General features: G+C 37.5%; 1 protein-coding gene across 9 annotated transcripts in view; it reads left to right on the forward strand.

Annotated features, from left to right (window-relative positions):
- Strbp (spermatid perinuclear RNA binding protein) overlaps window positions 1–19,731 on the forward strand; it is a 131,006-nt gene that overhangs the window by 68,509 nt on the left and 42,766 nt on the right. For all 9 annotated transcript variants that reach the window (XR_012440321.1, XR_012440322.1, XM_074051061.1 and 6 more), the window contains one exon: window positions 19,535–19,626. Coding sequence is in view for 7 of the 9 variants with exons in the window: in XM_074051061.1 (XP_073907162.1) it covers window positions 19,535–19,626 (92 nt within the window). In the remaining 2 variants the exon portion in view is untranslated. The remainder of the gene's footprint in view (window positions 1–19,534; window positions 19,627–19,731) is intronic.

Below are 19,731 nucleotides of genomic sequence, written 5' to 3' on the forward strand. Positions count from 1 at the left end.
GCTTTTTCCAGTGTTTTTATCCTGTCCAGTTTGCTTGTTCCTGCTGCTTATTCCTGTCTCAAGAAACTTGCCATTTGGTATTTATTTCTTGTGTTAGATCTTTGGCCAACTGGCCATTCTCACGACAATTTAGAGGCACTATATAGGCCAGTGGGACTCTGTTGCTATTTTTTATCTCTCACATTTCAACAAGTCCCATTGCTTACTCCTTTATCTAAAATACCACCAGTATGGTAAGAAATACTGGTCAGCTTCATAGTTTATTTCAAATTGGTGATAATTACAGAAAAAGGCACATTTACCAGTGAATTGGAATTTTGATATTTGGTGGACATATTTCATAGAATTCTCAAACTAAAAGTGATAGACACTTTTTAAGAAAACATTTTTTGGGGTTGTCTACTATACCTAGCCGATTTCAACCATATATATCAGTCATATTTTAATCAAAGGGCAGCCAGTCTATAATTGGGATTGTGCCTATGCTTTTTCCCTTATAGATAGTATTTATAGCACCTGTGAAGAATCAATCTTAAATGGCTTGATTTTTTTAACAGCCTAACTATGATTTCTGATTTGTGATGTGTCAAGATAAATGTTAATTCTGATAAACTGTGTTCTACTTGACTCTATTATAAAACCAACCATTTCTAAGTAGAGTTGTAATTAAAGGTATTACTTGAGAAAAAGACTTAAGTACCAAAGGCTAAGTTAATTATATGTTTGCTTGTACTTGCTGCTATTCCTTCCAACATCTTTGAAGGTATTAAGAAAACATTAGGCTTTACCCCCACCCTGGTAGTTCTATTACTCAAATGCGATTTTGCTGTAGCTTTCAGTAATACCCTTACCTTAGCCTGTTGCCTTTGTAACCTTAATTTCTGTTCAAAAAAGCTGAAAACAGATTCTTAGTGTATTGTATCTTTGCTGGAATAGTACTTATTTATTATAGGTGGGATTTGTAATAAAGTGGGATAGTCATAGTTTCTGTTCAAGTTATTTGAGTTACCTGAGGATCCTTTGGATGACTATGAGCTGACTCTTATCAGCTGGTGTATGACATCAAGAAAGGCAAAGGAATCAGCTTGGATCTAATGTGTTACATGTTACTTCCTCTCCTTTTGAATGGCAGAAAGATTTGCTTTGGTCTTGTCCTTAACATCCCAGCCCTGTTTACTCACTTGATCTTTTATAATTTACTCATTTTGTCTAACCTGGGCTTTGTCAAAGACAACCTTTTGTTCTTTGCTAGCAGTTTTGTGTATTCCTGAACAACTTGGAGGATCCAGCATAATTGAGCAATTGAGGTCTGGACTGTACAACTCTGTTTGCTCACACTAGACAATTCTCTTATTCCCTTGATACAGTTCTTTTCAGCTGCATGGAATGAAAGTACAAGCCACATTCATGTTCCAGGGATTTCTGAGATTGAAAGATAGACTTACCCCCTTTAAAAATCAGTTCCTACTTACTTTCTCAACCTCAAAAAAACATATCCATTGTTGCTTTCCCCACAAACCCTTTGGAGACATCTTCCTATAGTATCTTGACTTCCTTTAACTTCCCAAATAATTCACAATACTACATCATGCATCCCCTTTCTCCTCTTGCCCCTTAACTTGCCATGTATTTGGGTAAAACCTAAGCAAGGGAAAAATGTAATTGAACCGGATACAGTGGCTTACGCCTATAATCCCAGCTATGCAGGAGGTACAGGTTGGGAGGATCCTGGTTTGAGGCTAGTTCAGGCAAAAGGTTAGTAAGACCCCTCCCCCCATCTCAAAAAAAAAAATGTTAGGCCTAGCAGCATGCACCTGTGGGACGATTGGGGTACAGGCTAACCCAGGCAAAAAGTCTCGTAAGACCCTATCCGAAAAGTAACTAAGGCAAAAACTGGTCTGTGAGCATGGATCAGATGTACAGCATGAGGCCTGGAGTTCAAATCCCCATGCCATCACCAAAACAAAACATGTTTGAGAGCAGGCAGAACCAAAGAAACCAGGACAAGTTAGAGTATCACACTTATCTCCTCAGTATTATCTGTGCAGAAGTGGATTTAACTGCTCATTTCAAATCACATTTTATATTTTAAATTGCCAGAGTACATGGTGACTATCTTTTTATTTATTTATTGTTTTTTTACCATTTCACAGGTAAGGCTCCTCCTATGCTGTCAGTCTTCTTACCATATTCTAACCCTTTACTTGAAGGCCCTGAACAATAACCACTTCCCTATTACGGTATGTTTCCTTTTAAAAGAGGCATAGGAGAAAAAGCACAGACCTTGGTGCATGGCAGCCTTGTGTTCAATTCCATTAGTATTGCTGTGTAACCTCGGGCTGGTTTCTTCATTTTAATATATGGTTAATAAATCTCAGGTTAATTGAGAGAATTTATATAATGTGACTTGTATAATAACTAGCACAAGGTACTTGCTCTATACATAATGGTAGTTACTTAATTTTCAAAGATTCGTAGTGCAAACTCACCTCCTCAAACTGCCTTGAGTTGCCAGTGAAAGTATTGTATGCACAGTGGGTCTAGAGACCTGAACCTACACATAGCTAAACCATTGAAATATAGTATTAGACTCAGAATGTAGTTTTTTTTCTGTGTTGCTATGAGGTGGTGTATTGTCTGCCTTATCACTGAAGGCAGATATCTTTTTTCCTATCCTTGTTCTTTATACTTAGCACCTGGAATGATACCTCATACATAGTAGATGACCAAAAAAACATTACTCTTAAAATCATAGGATAAATTTATATAGTCAACATATTGTCTGATTAAATAGAATTGTTGAGTGTATAAGAAAGAAGCAACAATAATGGGTAGCATCTCATAGCTCAAGCAGTGTATATTGAAGGATGTACCTTTGTATTTTATAGTCTACTGTGTGATAAGTATTTTCTTATGTATGATTTACTTAAAACAAACCCCTCACAACAGCCCTATAAGGTAGGTATTGCCCTTGCCCTATTTAAGAACAATTTTTGTTTGGTGGGACTGGGATTTGAACTCAGGGGGCTCTCTTCCATTTAAGCTGCACACCTCCAGTACATTTTGCTCTGTTTATTTTGGAGATGGGGTCTTGAGAACTATTCTCCCAGGCTGACCTCGAACCATGATCCTCCAGAGCTCAGCCTCCCAAGTAACTAGGATTATAGATGTGAGCCACTGGTGCCTGGCTAATTTTATTTTTGAATTAGCATACATTAATAATGTAAGGGGATTTCATTGTGATAATTTTATACATGCATACAGTATACTTTGAAGTAGTTTACTCCTTCTGTTATATTTCCATTCCCCCATTCCTCCCCATCTCCTTTTTTTCAAACAATCTTTTGATGGGTTTCATTATGCTGCATATGTATACACATGTATAGAAAGCGTACTTGGATCCTCTTCATCCCTCAGTATCTTTCCTCTTTCCTCCAGCTGACCCCCCCACCCCACTGATAGGTATAGGTTTCACAAATGAGCAAGAACATGTGATATTTGGCCTTTTGAGCTTGGCTTAACTCATTCAACATTATGATCTCCATTTCCATCCATTTTCCTGCAAATGATATAATTTCATTTTTCTTCATGACCGAGTAATGTTCATGGTATATATACACCATATTTTCTTTGTTCATTCATTGGTTGTTGTGCACCTTGGTGATTTCTGTGGTTTGGCTATTGTGAAGAGAGTTGAAATAAACATGGGTGGGCAGGTATCTCTCTTGTATATCAGTTTACACACCTTTGGATATATACCCAAGAGTGGTATGGCAGGGTCATAAGGTAAGCCTGCTTTTAGTTTTTTGAGGAACCTGTATACTGATTTCCATAGTGGTTGTACCAGTTTACATTCCTATCAGCAGTATATGAGGATTCCTTTCCCACTGCATCCTCACCAGCAATTATTGTTTGTTTTCTTGATGATTTGCCAATCTGATTGTAATGACATGGAGTCTTAGTGTTGTTTGGATTTACATTGCATTTATGGCCATTTGTACCTCTTCTGAGAATTTGTTTGACCATTTCTTAATTGGGTTATTTGTTCCTTTATTGTTTAGTTTTTTTCAGCTCTTTGTGTATTCTGGATATTTATTCCTTATCTGTTGAGTAGCTGTGAAGATTGTCTTCCAATCTGTGGGTTGTCTCTTGATTCTGGTAAAGTAACTTTGTTATGGTGTGCAAAATCTTTTTAATTTCATACACTCCAGTGTATTAATTCTTGTTCTTATTTCCTAGGCAGCTGGAGTCCTATTCAGAAAATAATTTCCCATGTGTATTTCATCAGAGTTTTCCCTTCTTTTCCTCCTATAGTAGCTTTAATGCTTCATTTCTTATACTAAGATCTTTGATGTGTTTGGAGTTGATTTTTGTACAGGGTGAGAGAAAGGGATCTAGTTTCAGTCTTCTGCATGTAGATAGCCAGTTTTCTCAGTACTATTTATTGGAGAAGCTGCCTTTTCTCCAGCATTTGTTTTTTGGATGCTTTGTCAAAGATAGCTGTAGTAGTGGTTTAATTTCTGGGTCCTCTATTCTGTCCCATTTTGTGTGTCTAATTTCATGCCAGTACCATGCTGCTCTTGTTACTATGGTTCTGTAGTATAACCTGAAGTCTGGTATTGTGATACCTCCAGCATTGCTCATTTTGCTCAGGATTACTTTTGGTATTCAGGGTCTTTTTAATGCTTTAATTTTAGGATTGATTTTTTTCTATTTCTTAGAAGAATGACATTGGGATTTTGATGGGCATTGCATTGAATCTATAGATTGCCTTTGGTAGTATAGCCATTTTCACAATATTAATTCTGCCAGTCAATGAACATGGGAGGCCTTTCCATATTCGGGGGTCTTCTTCAATTTTTTTTCTTCAAGTTTTTTTTTTTTAATTTGTGAAAGTAAAGCCTTATGTTTAATTTTCTTTTTTTTTCTTTTTAAATTTTAATTAATTGGTTTAATTAATTAATTTTTTAATCATGTGCATATAATATTTGGGTCAATTCTCCCCTATTCCCCCCCCCGCCCCTGTCCCCTCCCTGTCCCCGCCAACACCTCACTATCCGGCAGAAACTATTTTGCCCTTATCTCTAATTTTGTTGAAGAGAGAATATAAGCAACAATAGGAAGGACCAAGGGTTTTTGCTAGTTGAGATAAGGATAGTTATACAGGGAGTTGACTCACGTTGATTTCCTGTGCATGTGTGTTACCTTCTAGGTTAATTCTTTCTTTTTTTTTTAATTTTTATTTTATTCATATGTGCATACAATGTTTGGGTCATTTCTCCATCCTTCCCCCCACCCCCTCCCTTACCCCCCCCACCCCCTCCCTTACCCCCCCCTTAATTCTTCTTTATCTAACCTTTTCTCTAGTTCTGGTCCTCTTCTCCTATTGGCTTCAGTTGCTTTTAAGGTATCTGCTTTAGTTTCTCTGTGTTGAGGGCAACAAATGCTATCTAGTTTTTTAGGTGTCTTACCTATCCTCATACCTTCCTTGTGTGTTCTCGCTTTATCATGTGATCAAAGTCCAATCCCCTTGTTGTGTTTGCCCTTGATCAAATGTCCACATATGAGGGAGAACATATGATTTTTAGTCTTTTGGGCCAGGCTAACCTCACTCAGAATGATGTTCTCCAATTCCATCCATTTACCAGCGAATGATAACATTTTGTTCTTCTTCATGGCTGCATAAAATTCCATTGTGTATAAATACCACATTTTCTTTATCCATTTGTCAGTAGTGGGGCATCTTGGCTGTTTCCATAACTTGGCTATTGTGAATAGTGCTGCAATAAACATGGGTGTGCAGGTGCCTCTGGAGTAACCTGTGTCACATTCTTTTTGGTATATCCCCAAGAGTGGTATTGCTGGATCAAATGGTAGATCAATGTTTAGCTTTTTAAGTAGCCTCCAAATTTTTTTCCAGAGTGGTTGTACTAGTTTACATTCCCACCAGCAGTATAAGAGGGTTCCTTTTTCCCCTGCATCCTTGCCAACACCTGTTGTTAGTGGTGTTGCTAATAATGGCTATTCTAACAGGGGTGAGGTGGAATCTTAGTGTGGTTTTAATTTGCATTTCCTTTATTGCTAGAGATGGTGAGCAATTTTTCATGTGTTTTTTGGCCATTTGAATTTCTTCTTTTGAGAAAGTTCAATTTAGTTCACTTGCCCATTTCTTTATTGGTTCATTAATTTTGGGACAATTTAGTTTTTTAAGTTCCCTGTATATTCTGGTTGTCAGTCCTTTGTCTGATGTGTAGCTGGCAAATATTTTCTCCCACTCTGTGGGTGTTCTCTTCAGTTTAGAGACCATTTCTTTTGTTGAGCAGCTTTTTAGTTTTATGAAGTCCCATTTATCTATGCTATCTCTTAGTTGCTGTGCTGCTGGGGTTCCATTGAGAAAGTTCTTACCTATCCCTATTAATTCCAGAGTATTTCCTACTCTTTCCTGTACCAACTTGAGAGTTTGTGGTCTGATATTCAGATCCTTGATCCATTTTGAGTTAATATTGGCATAGGGTGATATACATGGATCTAGTTTCAGTGTTTTGCAGACTGCTAACCAGTTTTCCCAGCAGTTTTTGTTGAAGAGGCTGTCTTTTCTCCATCGTATATTTTTAGCACCTTTGTGAAAGACAAGTCGGTTATAGTTGTGTGGCTTCATATCTGGGTCCTCTATTCTCTGTTCCACTGGTCTTCATGTCTGTTTTTGTGCCAGTACCATGCTGTTTTTATTGTTACTGCTTTGTAATATCATTTGAAGTCAGGTATCGTGATACCTCAGGCATTATTCTTTTGACTGAGTATTGGCTATTCATGACCTCTTATGTTTCCATATAAATTTAACAGTAGATTTTTCAATCTCTTTAATGAATGTCATTGGAATTTTGATGGGAATGGAATTAAACAATTAAAAGTAAATTACTTTTGGGAGTATAGACTTTTTTACTATTTTGATTCTACCAATCCATGAGCATGGGAGATCTCTTCACTTTCTGTAGTCTTCCTCGATCTCTTTCTTCAGAAGTTTATAGTTTTCCTTGTAGAGGTCGTTCACATCCTTTGTTAGGTTTACACCTAGGTATTTAATTTTTTTTGAGGCTATTGTAAATGGAATTGTTTTCATATATTCTTTCTCAGTTTGTTCATTATTAGTGTATAGAAATGCTAATGATTTTTCTATGTTGATTTTGTATCCTACTTTAAAGGTCTGATAGAATTCAACAGAGAATCCATCAGGTCCTGGACTTTTCTTTTTGGGGAGACTCTTGATTGCTGCTTCACTTTCATTTTGTGTTATAGATCTATTCAGGTGATTAATATCATCTTGGTTCAGTTTTGTATGTTCATATGTATCTAGAAATCTGTCCATTTCTTTAAGATTTTCAAATTTATTTGAATATAGGTTCTTGAAGTAGTCTCTGATGGTTTCCTAGACTTCCATGGTGTTTGTTGTTATCTCCCCTTTTGCATTCCTGATTCTACTAATTTGGGTTTTTTCTCTCCTCATTTTAGTCAGGTTTGCCAGGAGTCTGTTGATCTTGTTTATTTTTTCAAAGAACCAACTTTTTGTTTCATTAATTCTTTGTATGGTTTTTTTTTGTTTCTGTTTCGTTGATTTCAGCTCTTATTTTTATTATTTCTCTCCTCTATTTGTTTTGGGATTTGCTTGTTTGTGTTTTTCTAGGAGTTTGAGATGTATCATTAGGTCATTGATTTGGGATCTTTCAGACTTTTTAATATATGCACTCATGGCTATAAACTTTCCTCTCAGGACTGCCTTTGCTGTGTCCTATAGGTTCTGGTAGGTTGTGTTTTCATTTTCATTGACTTCCAGGAACTTTTTAATTTCCTCTTTTATTTCATCAGTGACCCATTGTTCATTAAGCAATGAGTTATTCAGTTTCCAGCTGTTTGCATGTTTTTTGTCTTTACTTTTGTTGTTGAGTTCTAGTTTTACTGCATTGTGATCAGATAGAATGCATGGTATAATTTCTATTTTCTTATATTTGCTGAGGCTTGCTTTGTGCCTTAGGATATGATCTATTTTGGAGAAGGTTCCATGGGCTGCTGAGAAGAATGTATATTTTGTAGAAGTTGGATGAAATGTTCTGTAGGCATCAAGTAGGTCCATTTGATCTATCGTATATTTTAGATCTTGAATTTCTTTATTGATTTTTTGTTTGGATGACCTATCTATTGATGATAATGGGGTGTTAAAGTCTCCCACAACCACTGTGTTGGTGTTAATGTATTCTTTTAGGTCTTTCAGGGTATCTTTGATGAAATTGGGAGCGTTGACATTGGGTGCATATAGGTTGATAATTGTTATTTCCTTTTGGTCTATTTCCCCTTTTATTAGTATGGAATGTCCTTCTTTATCTCATTTGATCAATGTAGGTTTGAAGTCTGCTTTGTCAGAGATAAGTATTGTTACTCCTGCCTGATTTCGGGGGCCATTGGCTTGGTAAATCTTCTTCCAGCCTTTCATCCTAAGCCTATGCTTATTTTTTTAGGTGAAATGGGTCTCCTGTAAGTAACAAATTGTTGGATCTTCCTTTTTAATCCATTTCGTCAAACGGTGCCTTTTGATCGGGAATTAAGTCCATTAACATTAAGTGTTAGTACTAATAGTTTTGTGGTGATTCCTGTCATTTAGTTGTTTTAGTTGTTTGAAGGTTTGATTGTGTGTACCTAAGTTGAAGTTACTCCCTGCTTTCTTGCTTTTTCTTTTCCTGTAGTTTGGTGCTGCCTGCCCTTTCATGGTTATGTTGGGTTCTGTCATCTCATCAAGGTGGAACAAAACCAAACCAAACCAAACAAAACAACACAAAACAAAAAAACCCCCACAAAGTTTCCCAAGTTCAAATGCAATACAGTTTCAGTAAGTTTTTCAGCATGCAGGTGTAGTTTGGTTGTTGTCTCATCAAAGTAAGAAAGAAAAAAAAAAAAAGAGTCTGGAGACAGGTCTGTGAATGGCTATCTGAGGCTGCAGCTCACCTGCCCGCTGCTGTCAGCCTGCTGTTGCTGGAGGCTTTATTTATGCAGTTCTCAGGAGTAAGCTGAACACTCACATAGCCCCTGAGGCTTTGTTTACTTAGAGTTCTCCTGGGCACGACTGCCACTGGTACAAGCTTTCCCCTTTCCGAGCACACTGGGGGAGGTGACAGTGCACCAGCTTTCTCAGGCCTGTGTGTTTATTTACAGTTTACATGGGAAGTGGGTCTTCGCCCCTCTCCTGTAGAGTTTTCCTCCCACTGCTGCTTTTACCAGCTTTCCCGCTCCTGATTGCCAGGCGTGTGCCGCTGCTCCTGCCTTCTGCTGGCTTGTTGTGAGGGATTTCCCCTCTCTCCCTCTTCGGCGCTCAAGGTGTCCCACCTGCCCTCTTTGCTATGTGTCTTTTTTGTTGTTATTGCTTATTATTCAGGGTTTTTTTTTCTTTTTCCCTGGGTGGGGGTTGGTCTGTCCACGGGGCTGTGCTGATCTGGCCTAGGATTGTCTGTGGGAGTACCTCATGCCACTTAGCTCACCTTGTGGTCCGCGTTTTCCCAAGTCATCTTGGGTGCTGCTGTCTGGCTGCGGCGCAGGAGCCCTCCTGGTTTCTCCATTTAATGGGAAGTGGAGATGCTATGCGCAGGCTGGAGGTGTGGAGGAGTCAACGTTTTGCCTCTTCTTGGTGGTTTTTCCTGTAAGGTATATCTCCAGCATCTCTCCTAGATTTTACTTTAGCAGACAAGCTTTCTGCTTCCTCCCTCTAGCAGCCATCTTGGAATCCTTTTCTTCAAGGTTTTATAGTACAGGTCTTTCACCTCCTGGTTTAAATTTATAGCTTGGTATTTTTCTTTTTCTTTTTTTGAGACTATAGTGAATTGGATTGCTTTCCTGATTTCTTTCTCAACCTTTTCATTGTTGGCATATTGAAAACTCCTGATTTTTATATGTTGTTGTGTTGCTGAAATTGTTTATTATATCTAGGAGTTTGTTAGTGGAATCTTTGGGGTCTTTTAATTGTAGAGTCATGTTATCTGCAAATAGGGATAATGTAATTTCTTCTTTTCCAATTTGAATTCCTTTTATTTCTTTCTCTTGCTTTATTGCTCTGACTAGGAATTCCAGGACAATTCTGAATAAGAGTGTAGAGAATAGGCACCCTTGTCTTGTTTCCAGCTTTCAAGGAAATGATTTCAATTTTTCCTCCTTTAGTATGATGTTGTCTGTAGATTTGTCATATATAGCATTTATTATGTTTCTTTTTATTCATATATGCATACAATGTTTGGGTCATTTCTCTCCCCTTCCCCCACCTCCTCCCTTACCCCCCTTGCCCCCTCCTTCTTCCCCTCACCCCGTCGATACCTGGCAGAAACTATCTGTAATTTTGTTGAAGAGAGAGTCTAAGCAGTAATTGGAAGGACCAAGGGTTTTTTCTAGTTGAGATAAGGATAGCTATACAGGGAGTTGACTCACATTGATTTCCTGTGCATGTGTGTTACCTTCTAGGTTAATTCTTTTTGATCTAACCTTTTCTCTAGTTCCCGGTCCCCTTCTCCTATTGGCCTCAGTTGCTTTAAAGTACCTGCTTTAGTTTCACTGTGTTGAGGGCAACAAATAACATTTACTGTGTTGATGTACATTCTTTCTATTTCTAGTTTCTTCAAAACTTTTATCATGAAATGATGTTGAATTTTCTGAAAACCTTTTTCTTCATCAGTTGAGGTGATCATGTGATTTTTGTCCTTAATTCTGTTTATATGCTGTGTTGCATTTATTGATTTTTGCATGTTGAACCATCCTTGCATACCTGGATTAAAACCAATTTGGTCATGGCATATGATCTTTTAAAATACGTTTTAATTTTGTTTTTGAGTTATCATACATTAATAATATAAGGTGATTTCTTTGTAATAATTCCATACATGCATATATTGTATCTTGAACATGTTCACTCCCTCCATTATATTTCTATTCCCCCTATTTCTCCCTCTTTCAAACAGTGTTTGGTGGGCTTCATTAGACTGTTTCTATATGTATACATATAGTATACTTTCATCCTGTTCATCCCTCATTGTTCTTTCCTTTTCCCTTCCTTCTTCCTGCAGATTTCCTCCCCCAAAGACAATCCTCTGTATACATTCATGCTCCGGTATTATTATTATGTTCATCTTCATAATCATAATCATCATCATTTTAGGTCTGGTTTCACAAATGACGAAGATCATCATATTTGGCCTTTTGAACTTGGCTTATCTAGCTCAGCCTGATGATTCTAGTCCCATCCTTTTTTCTGCAAATGGCTCAGTAATACTCCATGGTGTGTGTGTGTGTGTGTGTGTGTGTGTGTGTGTGTGTGTGTATGTATTCAGTCTTTATCCTGTTATTGGTTGCATAATCTTTGAATGTGTTGCTGAATTCAGTTTGCAAGTATTTTATTGAGAATTTTTATATTTGTCCATTAAAGAGATTGGCCTACAATTCATTCTCTCTCTCTTCTTTTTTTTTGTTGTGTCCTTGTCCAGTTTTGGAGTGAGTGCAATACCCACTTTATAGAATGAATTTGGCAGTTTTCCTTCCTTTTCTATTTCATGGAAAAGTTTGAGGGGTATGGTGTTAGTTTTTCTTTACAGGTCTGGTAGAATTTGGCAGTGACTCCTTTGGATGTTGGGCTTTTCCTTGTTGTGAGACTCTATTTTTAAAAAATTATTATCATCATATTATTGTACTGGGGTTATATTGTGACATTTTCCAAAGTACTTACCATATATCATAGTTGAATTCACCTCTTCCATCATTCTCCTTTATTCCCCCCTTCCCCATTCTTCGAGGGAGACTATTATTGTTTTACTCTCATTGCTTGTTACAGATCTATTGAAGTGGTTTATATTCTCTTGGTTCAGTATTGGTAGGTCATATGTATCCTGGCATGTGTCCATTTGTTCTAGATTTTCCAGTTTGTTTGACTGTAGGTTTTCAAAGTATTCCCTCCTGGTCCTCTGGATTTCATTGGTATATGTCATGAAATTTTCTTTCATGTCTTAATTTTATTAATGTGGGTCTTTTCCTTCCTCTTTTTTAGTTAGATTGGGTAAGGGTTTATTAATTTTATTTATCTTTTCAAAGCACTGTTTTGTTTCATTGATTTTTTTTGCATAGTTTCTTTTTGTTTCTCTAGTTCATTAATTTCTGCCCTAATCTTTATTATTTTTTTCTGTCTGCTAATTTTGGGTTTGGCTTGAGGTGTGCTTTATTAGACTACTTGAGATTTCTCTGCTTTTTTTAGTGTGGGTGTTCATAACTATAAACTTTCCTCTTAGCACTGCCTTTGCTGTATCCCAAAGGTTTTGGTAGATTGTGTTTTCATTTTCATTACATTCTAGGAACTTTTGTATTTTCCCCCTTGTTTCTTAAGTGACCCACAGATCATTCAACAATTTGTTGTTCAGTCTCCATATGTTTGAATATTTTCCAGAGTTTCTTTTTCTGTTGAGTTGTAGTTTTATTCTGTTGTGGTCTGTTAGAATGCAGGGAGTTTTTTCAACTTTCTTGTATTTGTGTCCTAAAATATGACCTATTTTGGAAAAAGTTCCCTGGGCTGATGAGAAAATTATATATATGCGGCTGCTGTATGAAATACTGTAGTTGTCTGTTAAGTCTATTTCATCTGTAGTGTCAATTTAATTCTGACATTTCTTTGTTGATTTTATTTGTTTTTTCTCTTTTTTTTTTGCGTGGGTTTGAACTCAGGGCATTGTGCTTGCTCAGCAGGTGCTCTACTGCTTGAGCCATGCCTCCAGACCTCTTTATTGATTTTCTTGACTGGATGACCTATGAGTCTAGCAGTGTTTGTTTAATGAAGTTAGGCGCACCAACATTTGGTACCTACATTTTAATAATTGTTAGTTCCTATTGATTGATTGTTCCCTTTATTAATATTAAGTGACTATCAGATAAGAATATAGCCACTCCTTGTTGCTTTCAGGGTCCATTTGCTTGGAAGATCTTTTACTACCCTTTTACTCCAATTTTTCTTTTTTTTTTTGGTGTGTGTGTGTGTGTGTGTGTGTGTGTGTGATGCAGTTCATGTAGGCAACAAATGTTTCTTGCTTTCTCATCCAGTGTGTCATTCTGTGTCTTTTGATTGGAGAATTGAGACAATTAACAGTGTTAATATTAAAAGTTATGTAATAATTGCTGCCATTTTGTTGTTTTTGTAGTGTTTCTTTTCTACTCTTCATTTGTTTATGAGATTTATTTTTTTCTAATATGTTCATGGCTGCATTTCCTTTTCTGGGTGTAGGATTTCTGTATCTTCTGGAGTGCTGCTGGTTTAGTGGTTATGAATTGCTTTGATTTTTGTTTATCATGGGAGGTTTTTATTTTTCCTTCTGTTATGATGAATGATAGCTTGCTGGTAGAGTAATAATGGTTGGTGGTTATTTTCTTTAAATGCTTATAAAATACATCATTCCATGACTTAATTGTTTTAAGGTTTCTGTTGAGAAATCTGCTGGTATTCTGATGGGTTTGCCCTTATGTATAACTTGTTGCTTCTCTTTGGGACCTTTCAATATTTTTTCCTTATTTACACACTTAACATTTTGGCTATAATATGTTTTATAGTGGTTTTTTTCTGGTCTTGTCTTTTGGGTGTCTAAAAACCACCCACACTTTCACCTATTCATACTTGAATGACTGTGTCTTTTTCAAGATTTGGGAAATTTTCTCCTATTACATGATTGAATATGTTTTCTGTCCTTTAGCTTGCACCTCTTTTATATCTTCCATGCCTATGTTTTGTAGGTTTGGTCTTTTAATAGTGTCCCAGATGTCTTGCACATTCCATTCTTCTGTATTTTTTTCCCCTTTCTTCATTAACTGCTTGAAGACATCTACCTTATCTTCAAACCCTGATACTCTGTCTTTAGTTTGATCCACTCTACTGAAGAGACTTTCCGTTGAGCTTTTTTTTCCACTTGAGCTTTTTCTTTGCAGATTTTCAGTTTCTTTGTTAGGATTTCTGTATCTTTGTTGAATTCCTCTTTCATATCCTGTACTATTTCCCTAATTCTGTTTAGCTGTTTATTCGTATTCTCTTTAAGGTCCTTCAGTTGTTTCTTTGTATCCTCTTTGAGTTCAAGCTTTTTATACTTGTTCTCTTTTCATTTTACTGGTAATTCTTATAATCATGTTTTTGATTCCTTTGGGCTTTCTTCTTCACTGTCCTTAGTGGCTGTTTTACTGTGGAGTTGTTGACCTCTGGGGTTGTCATGTTGCACTGTTTTTTTTTTTTTTTTATATTTCTTGAGGTTTTTGTATTGAGATTTATGCATCTGAGGCCAAATTTGTTGGGTAGAAGTTTTAATTACCAGTCCTAAGTATTTTCACTGTTCAGGCAGGACTTTTTAGTGGGATGGTTACAATGTAATTTCTCACCACTGGACTGGAGGATAGCTCTATAGACAAGCTTTTGCTTGTGTGTCCAAGGCACCAGGTATGGTTCCCTGTACCGCTCAGAGAAATAGCTGGAGTTGCTTGTGTTTCTTTGTGTATGAGCTGGTGTTATATGTGGGTTGAGGGCAGGACTGGTCAAGTCAGTTGTCCATTTCTGTGCTGTTTTCACCTTAGAAGCTTCCCTTTTTTGTGTACTGGAGGCCATTACTGGCCACATAGTAGTTTTTAGTATGTGGGCCAGGTAAGTTCCCATGTGCTTCACAGGTCTCCCCCTATTGGTTCTCCCTGGGATAATATAAATGCACCCTTCAGTATCCCCTCAAGTGTGCAGGGACTAGATAGCACACTGAGTTCTGTCCTGGTGTTGTAGGAGTGAGGAATTCAGGGTCAGTTCTTTCAGACCCTGTCAGCAGTTCGCCATCCTGGGGTAGAGGGGTGGTGAGATTGGGGGATATTGTCTGAGCCCCAGGTCCTGTGCTCAGAGCTCTTAGCCCTGCCTAGCAGCACGGCCCCAAAGTCAGGGGTAGCTCCTCGAAGCTGAGCACTGTGCCACTCATGGGCTTGGTGTTGTTTCTGCAGTGATCTTTGCTCTAGCCAAGTAGGATGGGGCCACCAACCACCAGACCCTTCACTGTCTGAGTTCCCAGTGCTGCTTTGCCAATGTCCCTCCTTCTTGTGGCTTTCTGTCTCCCAACACTGTGATTGGTGTCCCAGAACTCCCTGAGCTGTGATTGTTCCTTGATTTTTCAAGTTCCCAGGCTGTCTCAGCCTCACAGCCTGCGTGGTTGCAGTCAGCTTATTGGGAACTCCTATAACTTGAGCTGTGTACCTGTAGAGGTTAGGTGCTTTGCTTCTGAAATTGTCCTCCTGCAGTGAAACTGTTGTCACCCAGTAGACAGTAGGTACCTGAGGTTCTGCTCACTTCTCAAAGCTTGCCATGAGTCAAAGCCTCTCCTTCTCCATGAGCTTGTTGTGGCCATCTTCCTCTCATACACTGTGGCCAGGTGTCTCATGACACCTGAGGTCTCATGACCTGAGTGGCAACTGCTCCTTGTTTACAGGACCCCCTGAATTACCTCACTCTCATCAAACAGGAGGTCCTGTTTTAGATGGCTCTTTGAGGCATGGGTAATGAAAGGTTATCTTTTCTGATGCTGGCTTGTCACTCGGGGGTCACTATCTCATCAAATCTCCACACTTGGGTTTAAGGTTTGTGGGAGGTGTGTTTTTTGTATCACAGCTAGGTCTGTCTGTGGAGGCTGCCTGGCTTACCTTGTGGTGGAGGTTTTGGCTTTCCCTCCCCCAGCTTTCTGTTTTGCTGTATTCTTCAGCTGTCCTGTCCCTCTTTTGTGGTCCCTTGTTTGTGGTTCTCAGTGTTCTTCCTCTCTTTTGCTCTTCTGAATATATTCTGTCCTTTGTTATCCAGGCTATTCCAACAGAGGAAGCTTCTACTCCTCTGCCATCTTGCCCCACTACTCTGCCTTGTTTTGTAAGTGAGGAAAGTCTTACATTTTGCCCCGCTCCTACAATTTGAAGTTCAGTATTACAGTCCAGCTCTCCCATTCCTGTCTGGGGTTACTGCATGAGCTGATCTAGTCATTCACATAATCTCACTTCTTTTGGTGCTTGAGATTTTAAACCAGAAATATTTTTGCTACAGTGGGGTGATAAATCATCTTTTTCTTATATTTATAATGCAGTTTGAAACCAGGTGTATAGGGAAACTAGAGCCTTTTCTGGCTTAGACTAAGACAAACCTCTGTCCTTAGAATTTGAGAGCGTTCAGAGGTTGACAGAGAAGTTGCCCTGGAGTCCTCTTTTCACATGCTGGTGCTAGTATGGACTTCTGACTCTTCTTGGCAGAAGTTCACTGACATATGTCCTACTAGGGTCGAGGCAGTAGATTGTCATAATCTGTAGATCACAACTAGGATTATAATGATGTAGCAGGTTTTGTTTCCCGCCTTCCCCAGATGCTAGGTCTCTGGTATCCAGAGTAAACCTTTGGGCATTCATTATGTTAGTGCTTGACTGCCATTAAAGACAAATCAATATGGAATTACATTGTTGGGATAAATTAGAGCAGTGCTCTCTCTGTTCTGTCTTACTGCTACACATCTACCTGTCCTCATCATTGTGTCTTAAAGTTTTCCACGGACAGTAGCCTGGGGCATGGCTTGTTTTTGGAAAGCTTCAAGGAATTGAGAGTGAAGTGGCTACCAGGATATCAGGATAACGTGAAAATTCTGTCAGCATGAACTCAGTAACTCATCATCATCCATATGGTCAGGGAGCCTGTTGTGATACTCCAGCTCATTTATTTTCCCTTTGAAGAGCCCAAGTTCTAGACATACAATTCCTGGTTAACACAGCCCTATGTTTGCTTTTTCCTGCCCCATTTCTAGGCTAGTGTTTTTGTTAACGGGCAGATAGCTTGCATGTAAGGCACTGAGAGAAACTGACCTACATTTCCTGTAGTATGGTGTGATTCTGGTCACGGATCTAATCTCTAACCAAATAAGGAGGGTTAGGCATAATAGACTACTCCAGAGCTCCCATTGTTGAGAATATTGTAAGTATCTTCATGCTCTGATGCCAAGTTTCTGAGTAATAGAGCTTTAAAAGCTATTTTTTCTTTGCTTTTGGTATTTTTGTGAACACTTTTCCATTCTAACTGCTCATGCTATTTCTTACTGTTTCACTGGTCTTTGCAGGTAAGAAATGAAATGGCTCACAGTTCTTTTGTTTCTAATTAATGACTCCAAGATGTCTTTTTTTATCAGAAAAGCTTTGCTATCCTAAAAAAATATAAATACCGAAAAGCCCCTCACATATATTGAAGTCCAGAAATATTAAACTAGAGGTTCTGCTGCCAGAAGTGGCAGTGTTTTCACAGCAGCAGTTCTGCAATTGCCAAATTCATGAAGTTATTTTTTAATTAATGAACATATATGAATCTGTGCATTATTCATATAAAGGAAATAGGCAAGCTGGACATACAAGTAGCAATGTAGTACCGTTTGAATTTAATATTGTTTAATATTAAAACTTTGAAGATAAAATGATGAATTGTATTCCTAAACAGAGATACTCTTTCTTTTCACTTTTTTTTTTTTTTTTCCTTTGGTGGCACTGGGGTTTGAACTCAAGGCCTTATGCTTGCTAGGCAGGAGCTCTACCACCTGAGCCATGCCTCCAGCCCCCAGAGATACTCTTGAATATTGAAACATTTTGGCTGTTTTTCTTTTTCTATCCAAACTTCCTGTATCTCACTTCCCTCTTCCCTTATCTCCTTCCTGACTTCTCTACTTGGTAAAATGTAGGCTAAAACTTAGTTTGCTATATTGTTAATTTAAAAATTGAAGCCGTAAAAAGTAAGCGAGAGCCATACCTTTCATTTGGGTTTATTTACTTAGCAGTCAGTCATCCTTTGTCATGTCTGACTTTTAAGAGATTCTGATAATGCATTTATACTAGTTTGTTTTATCTGTTATGTGAGCTTTACATAGATGCTTGTATTGACCACAATTAAACATTTTGACATTAAAACATTGAAGTGAGTTAGTTGTGTTTCTGTGAAGACAAAATTGAGCAAGCACAGGAGTTAGATCACCTACAGAACCTACAGTGTTGTTTGTGTTAAAAAATAAATTCATATTAGTAGCTCTTTTTGAGTTGTTCCATTTTATGAGTAAAAAGGGGTAGTAATGAGACCCTGTGTTGTGATTTTTGTTTATAGAGACTTATGGGAAACAATGCAGATATCTGCTGTAGAGCTCAGCTGGTCAGAAAATAAGTGTGTAGCACTTTATCCTTCACAGTATTGCAGTCAGTGGTCAATGGAGAGACCCCACAATTTCTCTTAATAGATTTGTTTTCTGAAGGGCATTATGCCTTCACATTTAGTTGATGGTATTTTATCTAGTAGAGTAAACATTAGATTTGCCATTGTAGAGTCTCTGATAACTAAGGAAACCAAAAAGTATCAGTGCTCTTGTGATCCATTTAAAAATACTTACATTATAACACCTGGCCCACACAAATATACTACTAAGTCTATTACTGTGAGGAGAATACTTGAGAGCAAGTATTGGTGTTTCTTTTTTTTTCACATTTAAGAGAGTTCTTAAGAGAGTGGTAAATCTGACTTAATTGGATGTGACAAAGTATTATTTCTTGAGAAACCATTTGTGTGTCATATGATGTTAAATAATGCATCAAGGCTTCAAAAATTTTTTGAAAATCCACTTAGAAGCTCAGAGGAAATTAATTTGGCTATATAAACTTGGATTTAGTATTATGTGACATCTGAAGTATGCTTATTTGCTATTAATCTTATGTTTGAATTTTGAATTTTGCTGTTTTGGGCCATCTAAACCATTTAAAAATGTTAAGGCAAGTCAAATAGCTATAATTAGATAGTAGTGTTTGAGCGCTGCCTTTTTTCAAAAAGACGTACATAAAACTTGAAATGTATTTTGAATTATTTTATATTTGTAGTTTGATTCAGAAAAGAAATAATGAGAGAACTTCAGGGAAACACTTGAGTTCTTATCAATGGGTTTTTTTTTTTTTAGTAATAATTATCTTGTTGAATGAGTTTATTTAGTTGCAAATAATTTTTTTCCATATTCAGTGTATCTCAAATTGATGATTTTGCGAGAGGTCCAAGTTTCCTTAAAATCTGATCCGTGATCAAAATTTCTTCTGTGAAAAATGTTTCTGCTATTGGTCCCAAGATCTTCCTTCTTTGTACTCAGCCAAAGGAAAAAGTGCTATGTGCTTATTTTGTGCCTATGATGTTATACATGCTTATTAATAAGATCCCAGATTGTAAGCAGCAGTGGTCACTGATTTGTTTACTGAATGGATTCCTTTATATTTCTTGTACTTGTTGCATAGATTCTATTCTGATTACTATTTATTTAAACGATCCTGCATATAATTTGAAAAAGAAGCATCAAAGCCAAATCATAAAATTTCCTGGGAGTCTTATTAGTTTACTTGAATGCTGATATATATATTTTGTCTGGTATTTGACAAGAACCCCTTTTCAAATTTTATGTCTCTGTTTATCCCATTTTACCATTAGAAAATGTTGCGATGAAAGATCCTCCGGACTTACTGGACAGGCAAAAATGCCTGAATGCCTTGGCGTCTCTTCGACATGCCAAATGGTTTCAGGTTGGCTTTTTGTTATTATTTACTGTTACTATAACCCTCTGCAGGTTTCATTTGGAACACCTGCCACTTACTGATTTCTATGTGCTATAAAATGGGGATACTGTC

The sequence above is a fragment of the Castor canadensis genome, chromosome 13 (genome assembly GCF_047511655.1).
Source record: "Castor canadensis chromosome 13, mCasCan1.hap1v2, whole genome shotgun sequence".
NCBI classification, from domain to species: Eukaryota; Metazoa; Chordata; class Mammalia; order Rodentia; family Castoridae; genus Castor; species Castor canadensis.